The sequence below is a fragment of the Megalops cyprinoides genome, chromosome 22 (assembly GCF_013368585.1).
Source record: "Megalops cyprinoides isolate fMegCyp1 chromosome 22, fMegCyp1.pri, whole genome shotgun sequence".
NCBI classification, from domain to species: domain Eukaryota; kingdom Metazoa; phylum Chordata; class Actinopteri; order Elopiformes; family Megalopidae; genus Megalops; species Megalops cyprinoides.
In genome coordinates this window covers 13,570,902-13,593,201 of record NC_050604.1, presented here as the reverse complement: position 1 = coordinate 13,593,201, position 22,300 = coordinate 13,570,902, and the positions used below count along the sequence as shown (strand labels likewise).

At 43.2% G+C, this 22,300-nt stretch overlaps 1 protein-coding gene across 1 annotated transcript; it reads left to right on the top strand.

The window, feature by feature from the left end:
• The first annotated feature begins 656 nt into the window (after positions 1 to 656).
• chrnb3a (cholinergic receptor nicotinic beta 3 subunit a) lies at positions 657 to 15,236 on the top strand. Its single transcript, XM_036516522.1, has 6 exons — positions 657 to 877; positions 7,745 to 7,896; positions 12,395 to 12,439; positions 13,103 to 13,212; positions 13,575 to 14,466; positions 15,062 to 15,236. Exons 1-6 carry the CDS (start codon positions 802 to 804, stop codon positions 15,194 to 15,196), a joined length of 1,410 nt encoding a protein of 469 aa, XP_036372415.1. The 5' UTR covers positions 657 to 801; the 3' UTR covers positions 15,197 to 15,236.
• Positions 15,237 to 22,300: the final 7,064 nt, after the last annotated feature.

Below are 22,300 nucleotides of genomic sequence, written 5' to 3'. Positions count from 1 at the left end.
GTCAGTGCCCCGATCCATCTCTGTAGGGTGCTTATTTCACTAGCAGAATCGCGAGCCCTTACATGCCGTCTTCGAGGTATCGCCCTCTGTTCCGCTCTGTAAAGCTTTCGTGTATATGACGTCAGTTGCACAGCTTCACTTTGGTGCATTATCCTCTGTACCTTGGAAAGATTTTATACAAAGGGTTTATATACAAAGAATACAGGGATTGTATTAAAACTCCACTGCCTAAGGGCGGATTCTTTTACCAACGGCAGCCACCTGATGGGTCCTTGCTCACGCACAAGGAGCAACTGTAGTATAATTAAGACAACGTTTTCTGGAGGATAACTAAAAAGTTCTTCCGTTTGTCTAGTTCAAACAGATTCCGCCTCTTCCCCATTTATCGCTCTACCGTGATTCAGTTATGATTGGCTGTACGGGCGCCCCCCTCGAGTCTTCCAGTCCGTCGGTATACCCCTCCCTCGCCCGTTCCTCCCTCCCCCGCCCTCGGCCAGCCCCTTTGCTGCTCACCGGCTGCATGCGTGCTGTGGCGGCTGAAACGCGTCGGGCAGGTCGGGAAAACCGATGGAGAATCGATACCGAAGGAAAAGATCTGGGAAGCATATTTTGCACCGCATGAGAGATGCGTGAAAACATCGGTTATATCGCTCCATTATTTATTAAACTACTATAAGCGATTCCCTCTCTGCTCTCCTGTGCGACGGATTCGGATGCTCTTGTTCATGTAAACGCATAACACAGAGTTGTATCTGTTTGAGAATGAGAACGAAATAAACGCACTCGGAACCCAGGACTGGCATGGAGACAGGTACCATGAAGTTGACGGTAGCCGTGCTGTACGCAGTGCTCTCCGTTGCTGTTGCTACAATTGAAGGTGAGTGTTTGGAGTGAGCAAGACTGCTTGTCTCCTGCGCAATTTATCCTGGAGAGAGATACAGCTGAGTTGGCAAACTCTGGCATGTACCGATTTACTTTTTTTTTTGCTGTTGACGCGAAGCAGGCTTTCTCTTACTAAACTCCAGAAGTTGATTCCGCTCATTGTACCGGGGCGAGCTGCGCGTCTCTACGCGAATTAATATAGAGTATGAGGGCAAGCTTTACATATACCTTTAACCCCAATGCGTTCTTAACTTGGGTGTAGTCATTTAATATAGGCTAGTGGTCAAACAGTCAGTGTTAATAACTAAGGTGGGTTGAAGTAACGTGTACCACAATGAACACGGAGAATTTACAGACCAGTAAACCTCTTGTTATGTCCATGGAGAATCTATAGGTGGATGCATTTGGCGAAACGCGGAAAAGTAATTGCAAAATGGCATACGTTAGAATATATTAACTGTAGAGTCGTGTAGCGCCCTCATCTGGGTTACATGTTCCTTGTCGGGAATCTTTTCAAATAACATGCCTAGGGTCAAAATTCGTTTATCGGTATTAAAAATAACAAACTATTGCGAAATACAGTAATCTCTCTTCTAGCATTTTTAGAAAGCTACACATCGACGTTACACTGAAATTGCCAGTGGGACAAAAGCTGGTCGGCGTTGATCGGTTATGTCCTCTGGCCTTTTGATGGCGTTGTGAGGGAGGAGTAGGGATGCTTGAATTTTGGACTTAAAACTTCGACCTTGAATCTAATGCAACGCATCACTTAAGATGGCATCTGTTTACACGTGTCCCAACTCTTTTTCTGCAATGTCATGTCAATCATGTTTCATCTGTAATTCTCAAAGGCACACACATTGAATCAGTCGTGCATTGATTTATATTTAATCAGGAAAAGCGTCTTGGAGACAAATTGGAGTTACTCGGACAGTACACTCGGACAAATGGAGTTACTCTTATGATGTCTTTTGAAGGCTGAATAACTCACGGACAACTTTGCCTTGTACGAATATTTACGGTGTTACAAATACACAGTTGTACATGATTGTGTATCATGAAGACCCCGGTGCACTGACTGTGTGGTCATACAGTGTGATTTTATTCATCTTCTTCTTGCTGTGGTGTTAAGGTTTGCTTCAGAAGAAGAAGATGTTATGTTAAATTCACAAACTTCTCTAGGACATTTGTCATTGTCAGAGAATCTTGACTCTTTACATATGGTAATACGCCTCTTAAAGATCACTTAGTTTGGTGGCACACAGAATATTAATGTAACACAAATACAAGACTACTCTAATTCTGATTTTTATTCTTACTATAGCAGTTAGCTTCATCCCACTCCTTGACTGAAACCTGATCTTAACTCCTGCTCTGTGTGAAGCTAGTCATAAGAGACGCCATTGGTCTATAATTAATAGTGTGTTAATTAATAGTGAAGTTTGGTACTATCAGTGTGGTTCTTTCCACTGGAAATTGCATTGGTGCAACCACTTCTGTGGAGCACAATGTCTTTTTTTCAGTGAAGAGGTCTGATTTATTGAGAATACAACTGAAGCCCAAGATCATGCAGATTTTACTCCACAGCACCTAACTACTGTATCCATACCTTGATCGGATGAAGAGAGATTTCACATGGAAAAAAAAGACACCACATCTTGTCTTGTCTGATGTCTGAATATTGAGTCTGACAGGAATGTTTACACCCTTTCAATCTGTTGTATGCTACATTGGAATGTGTAAATCGTGGCTGTCAGGGGAAGCCATGTGCTTATCGGGGGTGCGTTCACAGGAGGTAAATCAATCCTAACAGCGTTCAGAGTCTCTCGCAGCCAGTGTTGAGCGGAATGGTGTTGACATGGGGAATGCTGTCTATAAGATACTCAAGGAGTGAGACTCGTAAGGACAACACAGGTTTTTCTTCTACACTTTGGGACTTTGGCATCCAAACAGAAGGGAAAGCGATCACTGTTCTGAGACCAGCCTTGTGATGTAGTGTTCAGAGTTCTGAGACAGTGGAAGGAGATTTATGTTAGGCCTCACTTCTCCCTAGGGAAACTACACACTCTGCATTATTTCCTGGTTCAGTTCACGAGCTCTGGCCACCCTTTAAACTGTTGAGCGGCGCTCCGGCAATTGAATATCAATTTCAACGAAGCCAAGACAGAACCTCCAATGCTGTGATAGAAACTGACATTGTGGTCTTTGTTTGTCAAATCAGCCTTTAATAATGAGAACCTTGAATGCTCGAGGTCCTGCAGGCTATGCACTTGGCCATGTTAATGATCTCATTTTGGAGCGAGCGCCTGCCGTAGCATAGAAGAGGGGTTGCTGATGAGACAGTTTTATGAAACAGTTTTACACATGTGCCTGCATCTCCCATTTTTCGTTATTAATGCTTCTTTGTTTTAATGGGACGTGATTCTTTTAATGGTGTTAAAGGAAGACCATATAAAAAGAAGAGAGAGGCTATAATTTGGGTCTGTTCTACCTGGCAGTTATATGGCCATCTAAGTCACCTTTAAAAGGGAAAATACCGCTTCCTCATTAACCTTCACTGACAACCCTACAGCCAAACGAGTAACGAGTCAATAACTATGGGCACCCCATGTACAATAAACAGGGGCCATTTAGGGGAATTTGCTGTGGAATGAGCTTAGAGACATCAGACATTAGCAGTAACTCCTAACAACGTGTTTTTATTTCCTCAAACGAGTGTTCGTCCAGCTTGCCGCACGGCGAACAGATGTCACGCCGTTCCTCTGACGTGCTCCCCCAGGTTAGGCAGAAACAGGATGAACTGAGCACGCTCAACCACAAGTGCCAAACACTCCCTCCAAGCAATGCCCCCCTCCTCCTTTCACTGACATTACAGATAGGGGGTTTGACTGATCTGATGGGGCTAAAACTGCTGTTAGGAAACCTAGATGGAGATGTTCAAGATGGTTATGTGTGTGGTCTGTTTCTCTGCTTTGAAATGTTGTGACAGGAACAGCCGGGCAGATCTGTAGTGTAGCAAACCGCTCTGGATGGATTTTTTTTTCCCCCCACCATCTCTGAAACAAGCGCCCGTGTTGCTTTGCACTGTTTTTCTTAAGCGCTTTTTCTATTTGATAAAAATTTCAGTTGGCTGTTTTCACCCCTAGGCCATTGATATCTGACCGATGTATGCGAATGTGTCTTATCCTAGATTAGAGGGAAACATGCAAGCATGCATGCACACAGTCTGGCATGCTCGCAGGCACGTACATTTTTGTAATGTAATGCTCCGTGAATGTAGCCATTTTCTTCAGGTTAAATTTACACGCACATGCTAGCAATACACGGTTGACTGAGGCCATTAGCTTGTAAACATTGTCTGTGGGAGATAGCTATTCCTTATATTTAGGCACAGAGAACAGGACTTATTTGTTTAATGTGGTATTTCTTCATTTCTTAAGTGCAGCGGGGTTCAGACTGTGACGTGAAGCTTTTTCTGGAGCAGCTCCGTCCAAAGCATACTGCAGGATTGCAGACCTCTCCTGAGTTAATCTATCTGCGCAGTTAAGACTGCCCAAATAAGCCAGTGGCTTGGCCCCCTGCCGACCTTCATAGAATTGCCAGACCTGACTGAGCTGTAATTAAATTAAGAGTCATCCGTAATGTAGATGCAACCACTCATTAGCAGTGTGTACTTTGTCCTGTGAACTCTGAAAATGGTTTTTACTCTGCATAGCAGAGAGCAGCATGTGTAAATGTCTTGTGAATGGATTTTCTTCTGAATCAATATGCACTTGAGGTCAAAGCTTTGCTGTCTTGATTTTGAAAGTGACAACTTCAGAAATTAGTCCTTTGTAAGTGTTGACCTTGTGTTCAGTTCGTAAACAGGATTTACCTCAATGAGGTAATAATGTTGAACCATTATGCCAAAAGATTCAAGTCCAGATATATGGGAGTCTCTGAAGGTTTGTGCTCACAAGGTGAGGTTACTGTCACATGTGTGTTAAAGTGGACTGAGCCCCATTGTAAAAGCTAAGATTGTTATTTTTTGTATCTCATATAGTTTTTTTTTCCTTTCCATTTTGTTGAAAGTGGTATTTGGAGGTTGTTTGATTTCCCCAGTCAATCTGACTGCCCTTTTTTTGGTGTGGCCTTGTGGACCTGATGATAAGTGAGACCAGTGATAAAGTTTAGAGCAAAAAGCATAAGCACCTTTAACGTTACTTCAGGGTTGCCTAGGTTCGGGCTGCCGTGACTCGTACCCTGACTCTGGCTGTGTGCTGGGCTGGATTTGAGATACACTCGTGAGGAGAAGGCACTGTCTCCAGGTGAATTATGGGTAGGAGTTCTTGTAAATCCTCCTGTGGGGAATTGGATTCAGCGCAGTGGCTGAGCTCAGGGGCACAGATTTATTACAGTGAGGAGAGACTCACTCGGGATTCTGTAAGAGCTTATATGAGCTGCCAGTCAGGATGGGGGAGAGAAACACTCCTTTTGAGCTGGGACGCCGCTTTCCAGCATACACACACCCACCCACGTATGTAGACCCACACTTCTCTTCTGTTGGAAATTTACTTTCTCACTGAACGAATTTTCGTGATTAATGACACACTTGTAAGATGTAAACAGGCAGAAAACAGAAGCCAAATAGTCCCTAGCTTTTAGGTTTGGGAAAAAAATTCCTCTGAGGTATCATTGTGTTGTGTATGTTTTCGAGCCTTTACACATCCGATACACGTGTGTATTCTTGCCCGTGTGTGCATGTGTGTGTGTGTTTGTGTATACTATGTGTATAGTCTGTGTGTCTGCATGTGTGGTACTGTCTGTGTGCATCAGTGTGGTTGTGTGACTGTATCACTATGGCTGTGTGCGTGTGTGTGTGTGTGTGTGTGTGTGTGTGTGTGCGTGTCTGTGTGTGTGTATGTGTCAGTATGTAAGTGTTGGGGTGCCTGGAGACAGCGTCAGAGGGGCAGAGTGGCAGGCGTGCTGAAGGGTAGCTGGCACGGTGTCGCTGATGGCTGGGAGCCTTCCTGAGCTCATTATGCAGGCAGCGGGAGCAGGGCGCCAGAACTGGGCCTGTGCCACTGAGCTGGACGAGTGCCGTTCACACTTTCCCCCCGCTGGAGACACACACTGCCCTGTTCTCTCCCCCAACCAGCAGGGCCCTGCTGCCCTGTGCCAGCGCCCTGCCAACACGCAGCCAGCGCACTTCAGTGGGAGAAATCTCAGGGCTGTTCATGTCTGCCGCTTGCAATGGTGAACATTTCTAAAAATACTCTCTTTTTTACACACATTTTCAGTTCTGCACTGAACCATAAAAACTGTTTTTCCATTATACGTGGGGACAAATCAGTTTACATAAGTCTACTCCCCTAGTATATATCACAGTATCATGGCTGTATCACAAAACTGCATCACACTTTCCTTTTCACATCCTGAACACCGTGACTTTTTTCCGACAGAGGAGTTTTCCTATGAATGTATTTCATTTAGGAGGCCAGCTAAGATGCAGAGATTCCAGGACCACTTTGTCTGCTTACTGCTCCCTCATTGGCTGGCTGGCTCTGGGGCAGATGACCCCACCTGCTGCTCGGGTGATGGAGCAGCGCGTTAAGGGCGCAGTGGGATAGCATTGAGTGCTTCTACCAGCTGGCACACTGCTATGGAGGCGGAGCTCTTGGGTGAGCGTCCGCATCCTTACTTGGTGTGCCCATCCCCCTGTGAAGCAGGAATGTGCCACCGTCCCTGCTTTCAGCTCGTTCAAACCAGTGTACTCTCTCTTCTCTTACATAACCGTAACTGTAACATGATGGTTTTTCCCTTTTGTTTAAATATATGAAAAATAGAATGGAGCAAAAAATGCAGTGTGTTTATTATATAAATATTGGCTTCATGTAGGAGGTCTGCCTGTCTTTCTGCCTGTCTGTCTTACTCTAAAGATAGGACAATTTTTGCAGTCCTGTGTGTTGGAATGATCTGTTGGGCTGTTGAATATGTGTACTATGTTACGTTTTTCTCAGACCAGTGCCTCTATTTTCAACTGTATGACTGACTTTGACAATGCATTTGAGAAAGTCTGGTCTGTTACCAGAGAGGAAAAAAAATGGATAGTTGTGATCTGACATATGATCATTTCCAAAATTAAAATGGTGTTAGTCTCTTACAGTATAGTAAATTTCCTTTGAAGCATGGCTGTGTGTAAATTATAGGCTGTTTTCTGTGTTTTCAGGAGAAATATAAATGACTGAGAGTGGGGTTGATGTTCCTTTTCAATTTAACTTCAGTTAATACCTCTGCAAGATAGCTTTGTGTGACAGCTTTCAGGCTTGGTGGTGAATGATACCTGCCCTGGGTTTCTTTATTAAAGCAATATATCTGGATTGCTCTATTAATACTGTTTTTATATCTATAAAGCCATTGTTAAAAGTGACAAAAAGGTCCCTCTCACTCTGTCTTGGTCTCTCTTTCACTCTGTCTTTGTAAAAGGTCTATCTGTCTCTCTTCCTCTCGACCTTTCTCTCCCTTTCTGCCATTCCTCTCTTTTCTGAGTTTCTCTCTCTCCCTCCTCTCTTTCTCTCACTCTGTTACTCCCCCCCTCCCCCTCTCTCTGTGCCATATGCGGTGGTGCTCTGAGTTCTCTGTAGTGAGGCGAGCCTCTGTCCTGTCTCAGGTGATCACGTCAGCGTGGGCATCTCCGTAGGCTCCACCTTGTGGTGTTCGGAGAGGGCCAGCTGTCGCGCCCAGCACCTCTCTCACTGCCCCTCATGGGAGCGTGGCTAACGCCCCTGGCTTCACTCTGTTTGGCCAATCTGGGACCAAGCTCCCTCGATCTCTATTCCACATAGAGTGCACAATCTGTGACGAGCCCTTTCTCCCCCCCCAGCCCCTGGGGAGTTTGTGTCCCTGGCCGAGATGGAGGACGCACTGCTGAGGAACCTGTTTCGGGGGTACCAGAAGTGGGTCCGGCCCGTGCTGCACGCCAACGATACCATCACCGTCCGCTTCGGGCTCAAGATCTCCCAACTGGTGGACGTGGTGAGAGCACCTTACACTCACTCAGATGTTTAGCACATCATTTCTGCAATGTAGCAGCACTGTGGGAAAGAGAAAGTGGTCATACACATAAATATATGTATATCTGATATACACTGTATGGACAAAAGTATTCGGACGCCTGACCATTACACCATTATACATCTATGTCTATATACCATATATACACACACTCACACGCATGTGCCCAAACAGACAACAGATATACAGATGTAGTCACATGCTTCCTGTTTTCATATCGCTCTTTATGTGTCCTGCTCACACTAAATTCTCCTTAATTTAAAACAAGATTAGCTCAGAGTGTATTTAAGATACTGCGTGTGTGTGTGTGTGTGCATGTGTGTGTGTGCATGTGTGTGTGTGTGTGTGTGTGTGTGTGTGTGTGTGTGTGTGTGTGTGTGTGAGGTGTACAAACAGGTGTGCACATGTTCTACATAGTGCCACTGGGCACGTTTTCTGTTGACTTTCGGTGTGCAGTTGGTCTCTTCTGTCTGATGACACTGATGATTCTGAGTATATTGATTTCTTGGTATTGATCACCTGAGACTGAGCCCATTGCATCACTCTCTGGCTCTCTTGAATTCACACCCCACGGAATATCACCATGGTAACACAATCACAGTAGGCAAGTCAAAATACCTTGCTTGTAACCCACTCTAAACCAGCAGGGCAGGTTCACTTGAAAAGGCAGTTGGATCGTCTTTGATGTATTTTTTCAGATTGAGTCATGAGATGATGTGTGGATGGATGAAGCACTACATGGATAGGCTATGAACAGATGTGCACATAAAGGGAAGAAGTAAGCACATTCTCCTAAAAAAGAGTTCTCTGGTTGCCCAGGCAAGACATGCTGTGCTCTGTAATCAGAAAGATGTTAATGTGGAATGCATGTTTACCCAAAAATGGCTCCGGCCAAATTTCCACACCCTCTTTGACACAAAAAATGATGATGATTATAGTCCTCTTGGGGGAAAGGCAGATGTGGATGTGGAACAGGTTAAAAGGAGAGAGGAACAGACAGGTAGATAGAACAAATGAGGGAGGCAGCGAAATAGAGACAAGCAGTAAGAGAGAGAGAAAAGGACAGAGTGAGAGAGGCTGACCGTCAGCTCTAAATTAGCCGCGTGTTCTCAGGAAGGCTGCTCTGCTGGTCCTGTGAGTGTATCTACAGTATGCTCCATTGCCTGGTGTCACTAAAAATAAAAGCCAATCAAATTGGCTGAGAGGCGACAACACCCTATCCTACCACACAGTTGTGAGTCAGATGAAGAGTCTTACTTGAAGACCTGTGTCTGCTCCTGATTTTTCCATAAAGCTAGATAATGCTCCAGTAATGGGAAGCATATCAGTCACAGAGAAACAGTGCAATTTTGTAAAGATTTGAAAGACCGGTCTCTCTGATTGTTTAAAAAAAAAAAAAGAAATTGGCCATTGTTTTTTGGGGGAGGATCAGTTCTGTGCTAGAATATGAAAATGTCATCCGCTGAGATAAATGGAGAGGAGGCAATGTTTGGTAAATGGATGGTAGTTTAAAGGGGAGTGCTGTTGAACTGCCATAAATCTGTCTGGAGCTGTCCGTGGTGCTGAAATACGCCCGCGAGTTCAGCGGAGGAAAACGGCTTGCTCACGCAGCCCAGTGACAGCAACAGCACTCTGGAATGCAGCTAATGCAACACAGATAGTTCTCTCTTGGCTGCTGTGTCATACATGTAAGAGTTTACAAGCCTCTGAAAGGAAATAGAAATATATTAAAAGCAACAAGAAAAATACATGCTATTTGACGTTTTTTTTTTAAACAAGACTGTGAGAGCTTATGAACTCGGGTGCAGTTGGAGCTCGAGATTTGTTGTGTTCTCCAAAGACTAAGACTCTCTCTCTCTCTCTCTCTCTCTCTCTCTCTCTCTCTCTCTTTCTTTTGCTATTTTTTTCTTCTTGAAGTGATCCTTTGGAGCTACTTTTGCAGGGTTTGTACTGGCTTCAGTGCCTTTGATGCTCTGATATTTGGCCTATGGGGGTCCCCCACAGACTGCCGGAAGAGATCTGTTGAAAAGCTCTCTCTGTGTACAAACAGTTTAGTGAAGCATTTCCACTGGTCTTCCCAGGCTGCTCCATTGGTCTCGATCCTCAGTCATGTTCTGTGACTCCAGAAGAAGGCAGCGGTTTATTTCCGCAGACCGTGTCTCTCCTGAGAGAACATGAGTAGAAACGTATGACACGTGTTTTTGTGGCGAAACGTCCCCGCCCGTGGTAATAGGGGCATAAGCAGTACACAGCGAGTCGTTTGTGAAAGCAGGGTCTCTCGCTAAAACAGAGAGCCTTGGCATGTTTTAAAACAGCAGCTCGGCCTTTGTTCTGCTGCTCTTTTGGGAAGCTGAAAGCATTTAAGTGCTCTTTCAAGAAATAACGGTTACTAATGGGACCAATCGGATGCAGAAGGACAAGACCCGTTAATAATTCAATAACTCCAGCCACTCCGCGGACCGTAGCTAAAGCATGGAGACGCTGGATTTTGGCCCGTTTCTCATCTTGATGCCATAGGGACTCCCTGGAGTCCTGGGCAAATTCAACAAAAAATACTTGCAACTTCCGCACAAGTAGTGCATAAGGATTCTGACACTAAAAGTCTCCCGTTCTTACCCAAGCTGGTGCTGCTGCTGGTTGTGGTTGAGGTGGAGAGTTATCCACTCACTGTAAAGGCATTTGCTATCCTTGGTAGGGATAAAACTACTCAATGTAAAGTAAAAGGAGTGAATGCAATACGCAAGTAGAGAGTAGGTCAGTTAAAAAAAAAATATATCCATGCAGTAAGTATTCACTTTTGAGGACTGTGTGCATTAGATTAGAGCTTCTGAACACATTTTCCATGGGGCTTTTCAGACTTGTAAATACTATTGTAAGTTTAATCGCCATGAAATATTGAAGAGGTTTCCCATACTTCTCTGAAACATAAAAGAAGGCCCTAATATGGCTGTTTATCGAGACCGATTCTCTGGAGCGTGGAAATATTTTATGAAACAGGTCAATACCAGGCAGTTATACTGTGTCTGTTGTTGCTGCAACAAGGTTATTGATTTACTTACAAACAGTGGGTTTTCATGAATCTTTTTTATTACAGGAAGTATATATATTTTATACAAGTACATGAGACCAGATCCATGTGTTTGTGGCGGTAGAATTATAAGTGCTATTCCATGACCAGGTGAAAAAAAAACATATTTAAACAGGGTATTATGAATAAATTGTTGTTTTTCCTCATGCCACTTTAAGTATTTAGGTCTGATAGCTATCTTCTGAAATAATCCATTCCTCAATGAATAGGTTATACTGTCCTCTTGTGGCCATAGGAATACTATAGCCATATGCCGTAAGTATATTGAACAGTATGTTGTTGATTGCAAAATATATTGGGTGAGTGAACGAATTTTTAAAAAGTGCATTTTTTCTGCTGAAGATGTTTTTCTCTGCTGTCCTGTACGCCCTTACTGTGATGTACAGCAAGGCGAATGTGACTGCAGATCAGTCGTAGACATTCTCCCAGGCGTCTGACCTTCCATGCTTTCTCACCTCATCATGGCTAAACACCGATGCTACGCGTCTGATCATTATAACAAGACAGAATTCTCAGGGATATGCATTAAACACAAATTAAAAACCAGAAGAAAATTGTGCATACTTGACATTGTCCCGATTGGAACTCTGTGATGATTTTTTTCAGAATATGATATATATATCTCAGAACATGATCGCTAAAAGCAGACGTGGAGTGTTTGTAATCCAATAAATTCTTCCTCCTTTCCTTTTTCCTCTTTGTCTGGATCTATCCCGGATACCTTTTTGGAATGTAAGGTTAAAGCATTCTTTGATTGAATTAGTCAATATGCGGTCTTGCTCTTCCTGCATTTAGTGGATTAAAGACCCTGTTCACTGTTCGGACGTCCTCTCCCGGGCCGTACTGTTTAAGGCCAGACCTCACCCTTCAGCAGCCCTCTGTAATGCATGCTCAGTACTCTGTGACTTATGGCATCCGTTTGGAAAGCATTACCCCTGTGAGAACTGAGCTCTTATATTCTGGATGATATTTACTACCATCAAGGAAGACCTTTAAACCAAAGAGGAAATCTTTTGTATTGACAAATGTATTAAAATAAATACGTTACCCCAATGGTAATGTCCAGCCTTTTTTTATAACTTTCCGAAGTATATTGATATAGTTGTAAATTTAGTGATTAGAAGTTAAATCTATCCCATCAAAGTAGGATATCCATTCCTTATGGGCATATTACTTCTCTGCATTATTCCTCTTGACCTGAAAAAGTTGCATGGTTTTCTCTGGATATTGTTTACCTCTTTCAGATATGAGTGATTATTATAACCATGAGTGATAGCTGCTATGGTATTTTGTTTGATACTAACAAGTACATCGCGTTTGATGTACACAAATTCTTGGTGACACGCAGCTTCTTTTTTCATCTGCCAATAGGATGAGAAGAATCAGCTGATGACCACCAATGTCTGGCTTTGGCAGGTAAGGAGGGCGGAGACTTTCTGTGAGAAGTTTTATTACCACATACTGTTCGTTAGCTGAGTCAGTAGTGCTCATTGTTACCACTGTATTTATTAGCCCTCTTAAAATTCCACTCTGAAGGACACCTGGGGCTGTTCTCTAACCCAGTAGTTACGCCTTACAGTCGTTTAACATTTACATCATTTTTGAGCTGGAAATTAATTGGAGGTTTTCTGGGAAAGTCAGTGTGTTAGAGCCTCGGAGAATGTCACTAGCTCTAACGAGGATGATTTATAAACAGCTGATAGGTACAACAGAACTTTTGTCCTGGCTTTTAATATCTTACAAAATGGCACCAGTTGCCCCTTAAACCCCCCTATAAAATTACTCACTTCACCCCCTACAGTAAAATGGGCAGGTGGAAACTCGCAAGGTGGTGCAGGGAACGTAATTAATTGAAAGATGACTGCCAAGTGGAATTAATTTAGTCAGTCTCAGCCTGTAGGGTGAAGTTTTTAATCAGCGCAAATGGCAAATGTAATATTGTGTACAAGAGTGGAGTCTTGTCTTGGGAGTGCCTTTCACGGACATTAACTTGTTGTTAGACTGCTAATAAGGGAGTGATTCAGTTCAGCTATGGCAGAAGTTGTGGTAGTCTGTGTATAACCTACGCTGTGACTGCAGGAGTGGATTGATTATAAACTGCGCTGGAACCCTGAGGACTATGGAGGAATCACGTCCATAAGAGTCCCCTCTGAGACCATCTGGCTGCCAGACATTGTGTTGTACGAGAAGTGAGTCCTGTGTGTTACATTGCTTTGAGCTCAGAGGTTACATCTGTGGATTCAGGCTGAAGTTAAATCTGTAAGGACAGACCACATTTTGTCCTTAGAAAAGTGTCAAATCTTGTGTCACTTCACTTCACTTTGTTTATTACATCACAGAGGGACATACATCCATTGACATAACTGTTATAAAAAAGAAAAAAAAACATAACATTTGCATGATTTTACTGTTCATATTACAATACAAAGCCTGTTAGGGTTATATCACATCTGGACCTTGCACTCTTTCACAATTTACTTTTAACTAATTCCTTAACTCTACCTTTCCCCATATTTGTCATGACTGCCATGATTTGCCTGTCGCCCCTCAGTGCAGACGGGCGGTTCGAGGGCTCCCTGATGACCAAGGCCATCGTCAAGTCCAACGGCACCATCATGTGGACGCCCCCGGCCAGCTACAAGTCCTCGTGCACCATGGACGTCACCTTCTTCCCCTTCGACCGGCAGAACTGCTCAATGAAGTTTGGCTCCTGGACCTATGACGGCAACATGGTGGACCTGGTGCTGGTGGACGACTACGTGGACCGCAAGGACTTCTTCGACAACGGCGAGTGGGAGATCCTAAATGCCACAGGCATGAAGGGCAGCCGGCGGGACGGGCTCTACTCCTACCCTTTCGTCACCTACTCCTTCATCCTGAAGCGCCTGCCGCTCTTCTACACCCTCTTCCTCATCATCCCCTGCCTGGGCCTCTCCTTCCTCACCGTGCTGGTCTTCTACCTGCCCTCCGACGAGGGCGAGAAGCTCTCCCTCTCCACCTCCGTCCTGGTGTCGCTCACCGTCTTCCTGCTGGTCATCGAGGAGATCATCCCCTCCTCCTCCAAGGTCATCCCGCTTATCGGCGAGTACCTGCTCTTCATCATGATCTTCGTCACCTTCTCCATCATCGTCACCGTCTTCGTCATCAACGTGCACCACCGCTCGTCCGCCACCTACCACCCCATGGCGCCCTGGGTGAAGAGCCTCTTCCTGCAGAGGCTGCCGAAGCTCCTGTGCATGCGCGGCCACACCGACCGCTACCGCTACGCGGACATCGAGCTGCGCAGCCCCGAGCTCAAGACGCAGGGCAGGAGGCAGCAGCAGCAGAGGCTGCCGGCGGACAAGGAGGAAGAGAACCTGGCCTGGATGGCCATGCTGGAGAAGGCCACCAACTCGGTGCGCTACATTTCCCGGCACATCAGGAAGGAGCACTTCATCAGGGAGGTGAGACTCGCACCCTCAGCAGTACAGCTACATTTCCTGAGTGCCTGAGGTTATAGTGCAGCTGATGTACTCCGTGTACATGTTTCAGGTTGTACAGCTCGTGAGGTATACCACTACTCAGTTGCAGTACTAGTCAAAAAGTTGGATACACCTGATTAAGATAATGGGAAACAAAAAAAAAAAAGATAATGGGAAACATGCATTCAAAGACATTTTTATCTAAACACTTAGGGTTAAATGGTTTAAATTTATTTAAAGTTGATGCCTTTGTATGAATTTCCTTCCAAAAAATTAGATTATGTTTACTAAAATAAAAACAAGGTAAATTTAGGTTAGAATTCAAGTTAATAGGTTTGATCAGAGCTTTGCCAGCAATGCTTCACCTTGGAATCAAACCTGCAATCTCCTGGTGAGAAACCCAGATCCATTAACCACTGCACATCATTACTACTCCATTAAACAATCATACACATCAAGAGTATAAGGTGAATATTGACCTGCTCTGTCATGATTAAACTTTTCCTAGTGCTGACATACTGTAGCATAGTGTCTTTTCATTGTCATTCTTGTTTTTCATGACCCCTGTGTCTTGCAGGTGGTCCAGGACTGGAAGTTTGTGGCCCAGGTGCTGGACCGGATCTTCCTGTGGGCCTTCCTCACCGTGTCCATACTGGGCACCATCCTCATCTTCACACCTGCACTACAGATGTATCTGAGCACTCCTCCCTAAGTCCCACCCACTACCACACCCCCTTTCTCGTGACCCCACCCCCCCAGCGGGACATCATGCCTCGTCATCAGGAGCGAAGGGTAATACTGGTTCAGACATCAGAATCAGCTCTGGGCTGCAGTCCAGTCCTCCACCTGCAAGGTGACATTTATTCGGTTGGTTTTAGTTCAGTGAAAACAAGATCAGTTCTTTCCATCGTTCCAAACTTTTAAGAAACTGCAAAGTGGGCTGAGGGATGCTGGCTAAGTAGGACTGCTGAGGGTGGGTAACATACATTAGTAAAAACTAAGATACCAAGTTCCCATCTTACGTCATGGTTCTGTATTGTGAACCAAAAATGTATATATTTTGGATTTTTTCCATTCATTCAGTATTTGTAAATGTACTGTACTTACTGTTTTATTTTACACCTTATTTTGGAGTCTGTGACATAAAATTCTTTTACACCTCCGTGTACCTGTTGTCTGCACTGCTGCCATGCTGATCATCAGTTTGGGAACTGTGTCCAACATCTACTCTGGGGAAGGATCCGCGAGCAGGTCCGCGAGTCTGAAATGTACTGCTCCGATAACAAAAGGAAACTGCAGAGATGCTTCTGAATAGCGCTGGCAGAACGAGCAAATGTCATGAACCTTTCAATTTCCTAAACATTTCCTTGTTCTCTTGTTCCGTAATGTTTGCCTCTGTGTGATTTTGCCAGTGGCACATCTCAGTCTGTTACATAGGTGTAAATGTTACTGAAAAAATTATAATATGGGCATGTCGTTATTTGAATTAAAACTACAGTTCCTTGTGTTTCAGTACGGGTAAGCATTGATGCTGTTTTCAAAATTCTATAGAGCATATATCAAACATATAGGAACAGAGAGTGATGCAGTTATTCAAGAATAATTACAATATTAGAAAACATTTTAAAAATGGGGTGAAACGGAACTACCTGGTCTTAAAAACTACTCTCAGATAAGCAAGAACAGGCTTTTCAGCTTCCTTGTTACCTGCAGCCACAAGATGGCAGCACATGATAAGTAAAGAATTAAATATATCATACCGTAGCAACCAGTTGATTTCTGACGGGATTACTCACCTCCTTTCCCAGTATTTTCTTTGCAGGTATATTAGGCTTAATTTAAAGGGCTAATCCCCTTACTGTGGCCTCTGAAATATTCTGTTAATTTTTATTTTATGAATAAGCTGCAAAATTTTTATAACTCAATTTTTTAGATTCTTATAGGTCAGCTTGGGCCAGCGCACAGCAGAGTCGTATTCACAGAGTATAAATTTACAGTGAGGCAGAAATGTTTCCTTGAGGGTAAAATCCATCAGCGCAGGCAAAGTGTGAATTTTTTTTAATATTCCCTTGATATAGTAATCTCTGACTGCATTTCCCTTTCACTGAACGCCTGCATTTCTGTGTTCTCCTCACTGGCCTGGTCATGCTCTGGTTGTGCTGTGGCATCAGCTGTCTGCCCACATGTTCTCAGGATAGCCTCTGGAGGACTGAGTGGAGCTGAGAGCATCACTGAGCTGGGGGGGGCGGGGGGGGGGGGGGGGGGGTCCACGCAATGCAGGGGCGAGATTCTGAGTGTTGAGCCAGGATGCTCGGAGGCAGGGGATGACAGAGTCTGTTGGTGCAGGGCGAGACTCCAGTGACCTGGCCGTCCCCAGGGAAATCCATCCGTCTTTGTGTGGGGGCGTCCAATGGGGTCTTTTCTGCAAGAGCACTGGGGTTGTGCCCAAGAGACCTGGGATAACATAACAGAACATTTCATACTGTGCTTCATTCATTAACTCTGTGTGGTAATGTGTATCATTATAAAAAGTCACAGAGTTTGAATTATGCACCCACGAGTGAAAACTACTTTATTTTCAAGCAAATCACATGCAAGCACCATGCAGGGAATGTTGAGACAGCTCGACAGGGATACACAATAGAATATTTCCTTTGGCTGGCTCTGTTTTTCTACAGCGCTGGGACAGGAAGCAGTGGAACCAGCCATGGAAACAGGTAACTGTACTAAGGGGAAGTTCATTCAGGCTTCACACCCAAACGAGGATTTAATGATGACATTTAATATGGGCACATGCAAAGATGGGGACCCCTGATAAAGGAATCACATCACCAATAACACTGACAGAATTCACTTTTGTTGGTTTACACAGAGTGTTGTTATTTCTCATTGATCTGTACTATGTTAGACAAAATCTGGATTTTTCTGTTATACAGCAGTCTACATTTCCGGTAAGAACCTACACGTGCTCAGAAGAGCAAAGATCATACTCCTTAATTGAGACATTCCCTCGATGCTTAGCAGCGAACCTCTTAAATAATTGAGAAGTTCTGTTTATTTACAGTTTTGCCTGGAGGTTGTCCACCCACCCCTAATTCTGACAGCTGAATATCTTCTCTCGCTCACGCAGAAGAGTTTCCCTCCAAGACCGATACAACAACTTCATTATCAAAGGACATGTCAGTGATTCATCCATGAAGGAAATCTGCAAATGCGTGCAACAGCAGAGATGATCTGGCCCCGTCAAGGTCAGCACAGATGCTGTAATGGTGTTTAACTTCAACCCAGATAAACAAGTTGGGAGTTATGCAACATGCAGCAGAAAAGTGATGAGTAAGGAAAGTATATTGTTAGTTATATTGTTCCCTCTGATTCTCTGTGTATTATTTAAATAAGGAGTGAATCATTGATGAACCACCGCAACAAAAGTGTTTAAAAGTCACCGTAAAATATTTGCAGAGATGCTGGATGGCTTCTGAGCATGTTCTGAGTGCATTTTGGTGTCTGCGTTACTGATGAAAATAAGAAGAGTGCATTCAGAACAGCACTTCAGAAATGTTTACCAGTGAAATGTTTGTAATTGTGTTCCTAAGGCCTCATTTTTCTGTTTTGTGTTCTACCGAGTCAGTTTTGACAGATGTGTCAGAGCGGGCCCTCAATTTAGACAGTGTCTTTACCAGTTGAATCCAGATTAAAGGAGACATGGCCAAAAAGATGCTTTATTTTTCGTTACTGGTTAAGTTTTTTTCCATGGGCCAGATTTTTTTTTTGTGGGCTTTCGAGTATAATGGCCATCTGAGGTACATATGTACTTGTGCAGATCTTCAAACCTGTAATGTGATGCGTAAATTTAAAAACTGTACACTTGAAATATTTTGAGATAGATGCATGTACGCGTACAGCATGTTGAACAGACATCCCTGGGATTCTGAACATGTCCCTGCATCTCAATAAGTTCAAAGAAGCATGGGTGTTCTGGTATTTGTGGCACCGCACACCACTTACTTCTCATAGCCAGCAATCAGAAAGGTTATTTTAAACATCTGTTGTGGTCTCTCCCAAAACCTGCTCGGTAACCATGTTTTACTTCTCTGACCAACCAGCTCTTTTCACCCCCTACTTGTGCAAGAGGACACAACCAGCTAAGGAGAGATTGTGAGGTGAGTGGCGGGGGTAGCTGTAAGTAAAAGAAGTTAGTTTGCTGACCTTTTCACTGTGATTAACAGTGGGATGTCTGATATGACCTTTCTAAGGGAGTTTGCGAAGAATGTGCCATTGAGATATAGGTGGGTGTTTTTATGGGAAGATGATGAATATGCTTATATTCATAATGACATTAGATGGTGTGTTCCTGGAATTTTTGCCTCTGTCCTTTCTGAAGACAAGGATGCATGTCTGCCTGAAAGGACGAATATTACCCTTCGGGTGTTATTAAAAGTTTTGACCTGGAGCTTCAAACTGTCCCGTTCGGTTATATTTTTAATAATCCAAAGTAGATGAAATTATTGCACACATAACGCATGAATTGCAGCAAAAAATGGAAAAAAGAAACCAACACAGTCAATGTTTTGAAGTGTGCTTCTGAATACAATGTCTGATTAATTTTAACTAGCACAATTAACATATCCATGACTGCCTATGAGCCAATGTACAGAACAGCAATACCAACTAACAAACATGACTATCTGACAGGTATGGAAAGTTTACGTATGTAAATAAATGTAAACATCTTTGCAATTAATTGGTATACTACATCAGAATACTACATCAATGACTGCTAAGCCAATATCTCCACAATCTAATCAAAGTTCAGGAGGTTTTAGTCAAGATTTTAGCTTGTAATGATTCCGTAACATATCCGGTGAAATTAATATATTAGGAATTTATTCTCAACACTTTTATATTTGTTGGTGGTATTGATCACTGCTACCATAGTGTAAAAGTAAAGGTGATATATCAGTACAGCTTTCACAAATTCCACAAAGCATTTAAAAACCTCAAGATTTAATGCTGGTGGTTAATTATACATTCTGCCAACAATATGCACAAATTTACAAGTATCCAATGGTCAATCTTCCACAGATATTTTATCAGTCAGAATTCAAGGCTATAAGATAGTTGTCCTTAAGTGCAAATCACATTGAAGGCAATGATAATTTCAACATTGTTGTAGATTTTCTACTTATTGTAGTTAATGTGCTTTGAAGTGTGCTCTCCACACACACAAATAACTGACATTCTCACAAATCATGCCATTGTCTTGTATGTATTTATACGTCTGTGCATTTTAATTGTTATTGATGAAGGGCTGTCAGTCACATTAGGAAATGAAAGATTAGTCAATGCAATTAAGTGGAGGGTCAGTTTAATTATCATACTCCAGACCCCTTTTCAATCTGATCTCAATCAAATAATGCAATGGAGAAATTTAAAAAAAAAATCAAAATAATTAAAATGAATGTCCTGGTGACTTTGCAATCACCTTGATGATGATAGTCATGTGATAAGCCCAATGGAGCTGGTTCTCCCATCTATCTCATGCCTGCTTGTTTCATGTGGTCAGAAACATACTGTGATGGTGCCGTGAATCTGTCCTCATTGTCAGAATCAGAATGCATCTCCCTTCACATCTTGGCCTCCTTCCTGCTTTTTTCCCTTTTGTATTCTTTTTGAATGCACAGAGACACTCCTGTCTCATCGCACAATTCTGACGGAGACTGGCAGTGTTTAGAACTTCTGGCAGCTTGGAAAAGGGGCTTTGTCTGATGTGTCTGTTTCAGAATGTCACTTCATGTCTCTGTCCTTTCTCTTATGCCAGCAGTACAGTGGCACAAATGTGTGTGTGTGTGTGTGTGTGTGTGTGTGTGTGTGTGTGTGTGTGTGTGTGTGTGTGCACATATGTGAGTGCACCCAGAGGGGTTTGCGTCAGGTAACTGTAACAGTAACTTGAGGTGTAAATCTTCTCCAGTCCTTGTATTTGCAAAGTGCTATTTTATCATCATAGAGACGCTTAGTCACAAACCAGAGTTATTCACCTATAGGTGAAGTACAGCAAATACACATTTTTGGAGTACATCTGGCATTGTCTGCTTGCTAGGCACAGCTGCTTGCTAATGTCCACTTCAGTAACATTGCCATGTCAGATCATTGTTTGCTGCTTGATTCCTGAAGAAAAATGTGGATTTGCCCCTGCATTCATACCGTTTCTGCTTTTCAGACCAGAAAAGGTCTGCAGTGGTTAACAGCCCTCCAATTGTTGTTAACAGCCCTCCAACAGGTGCTTTATAATCAACTTTCATCAAATTTAGTACCACATTTCCTCTCATTATTTACCCTTTGACCACTTTTTATTTAGTAGACAACCAGCTGCTTTATTATACCAATAACACAACATATTACAAGAAGTAAAATCATACTTACCCACCATAGTCCAACTGCATATTGATGAGGATAGTTTAATACTCCCTTCCGCCAGCAGGGGGAAGCAAACGACCATATCTTCATAATCCAGTTTGCCGGTTCCTTCCAAAATAAATAAATACATTTTAAAATAAAATGTATACCTTGACATTTACAGCACCCTCTACACCAGACTAATTAAATTGCTCTTGGTTGACTTTGCTTTGGGAATATAGAATATGAGTGAGTGTCTGACTGCCATACAAAAACCGTTATTTTATTACGGATGCAATATATTACTGTAACTGAGTTAACTTGGCTCTTGTAAGCATTTGAATTGAGCTCTGTGCATACAGGAATGCCTGCTTTATCAGAGATTCTGGTCTGCTAGTCTGGATCCACTCAGTGTCTTCAGGTTGCTCCGGGGATTGCTAACCAGACACATTATTATTACTATTATTGGGCAGCAGAATAGCATAGTATTAAGGAGCAGGACACATAAGAACTGAAAGGTTTCTGGTTCGATTCCCCAATGAGGCACTGCTGCAGTACCCTTGGCCAAGGTACTGAACCCAAAATTACCTCAGCAAATATCCTGCTGTATAAATGGGCAACATGTAAAAAAATTGTAAACTATGTGAGTTGCTCTGGATAAGAGCACCTGCTAAATGACAATAATGTAATGTAATAATATAATTATGTGGAGCAGGATTAGTCTCCATGAAGTTACAGGTGTAAGGCAGCTGAGACAAGGGCAAAGTAACATCATGCCCATATGTTACAGTGGGTACCTTTGCACCTTAGGAGTATAAGGCAAGAAATATGCCTTGTGTGCCTGATCTGGGGGGCCTTTCAATTATGCAGCAAGAGCTGAGTCCATAGTTCTGTTTTCTCTGTGTAAAAATGGCCTCTTTTTCTCTGGAAAGGAATGTGCAGTTTGAGTCGCTGGTGTTGGACAGCTGTTTTGAGGTGCTCACCTGTGTTGTTCTGAGAATAAGTGGTGTTTGTGAAATAGGCCATATTCCCTTCCCGTGTTAAAGCAGGGCTACACATCTCCCTCAGAGTGGCTGCTTATGCTGAAAGGTTTGTCTGTTATTTCTTGGCTCTGTTCATAAAAAAAAAAAAAAAAACCCTGAAACAAGCAAAATAATTATTTCTGAAATCTAATTTTGATTTGAGCGTGTCTCTCTGTTTCTCTTTGGCTGCGTTGGAAGGCCACACAAAATCACCCTTTTTTTTCGGATGATTCTGAATATTCTATTAGAGTTAGGCTCATGGCTGGCCTCACACTCGGTGAATATCTGAACGTGACGCAATTTTCAAAAGGGCTCTGAGAAGAGAAAAACAAAGTTGAAACAGATGGGCAGCCGTGAACTTTGACACTGAAAGCTTGGCTTTCACACAACCGAGTGGCATA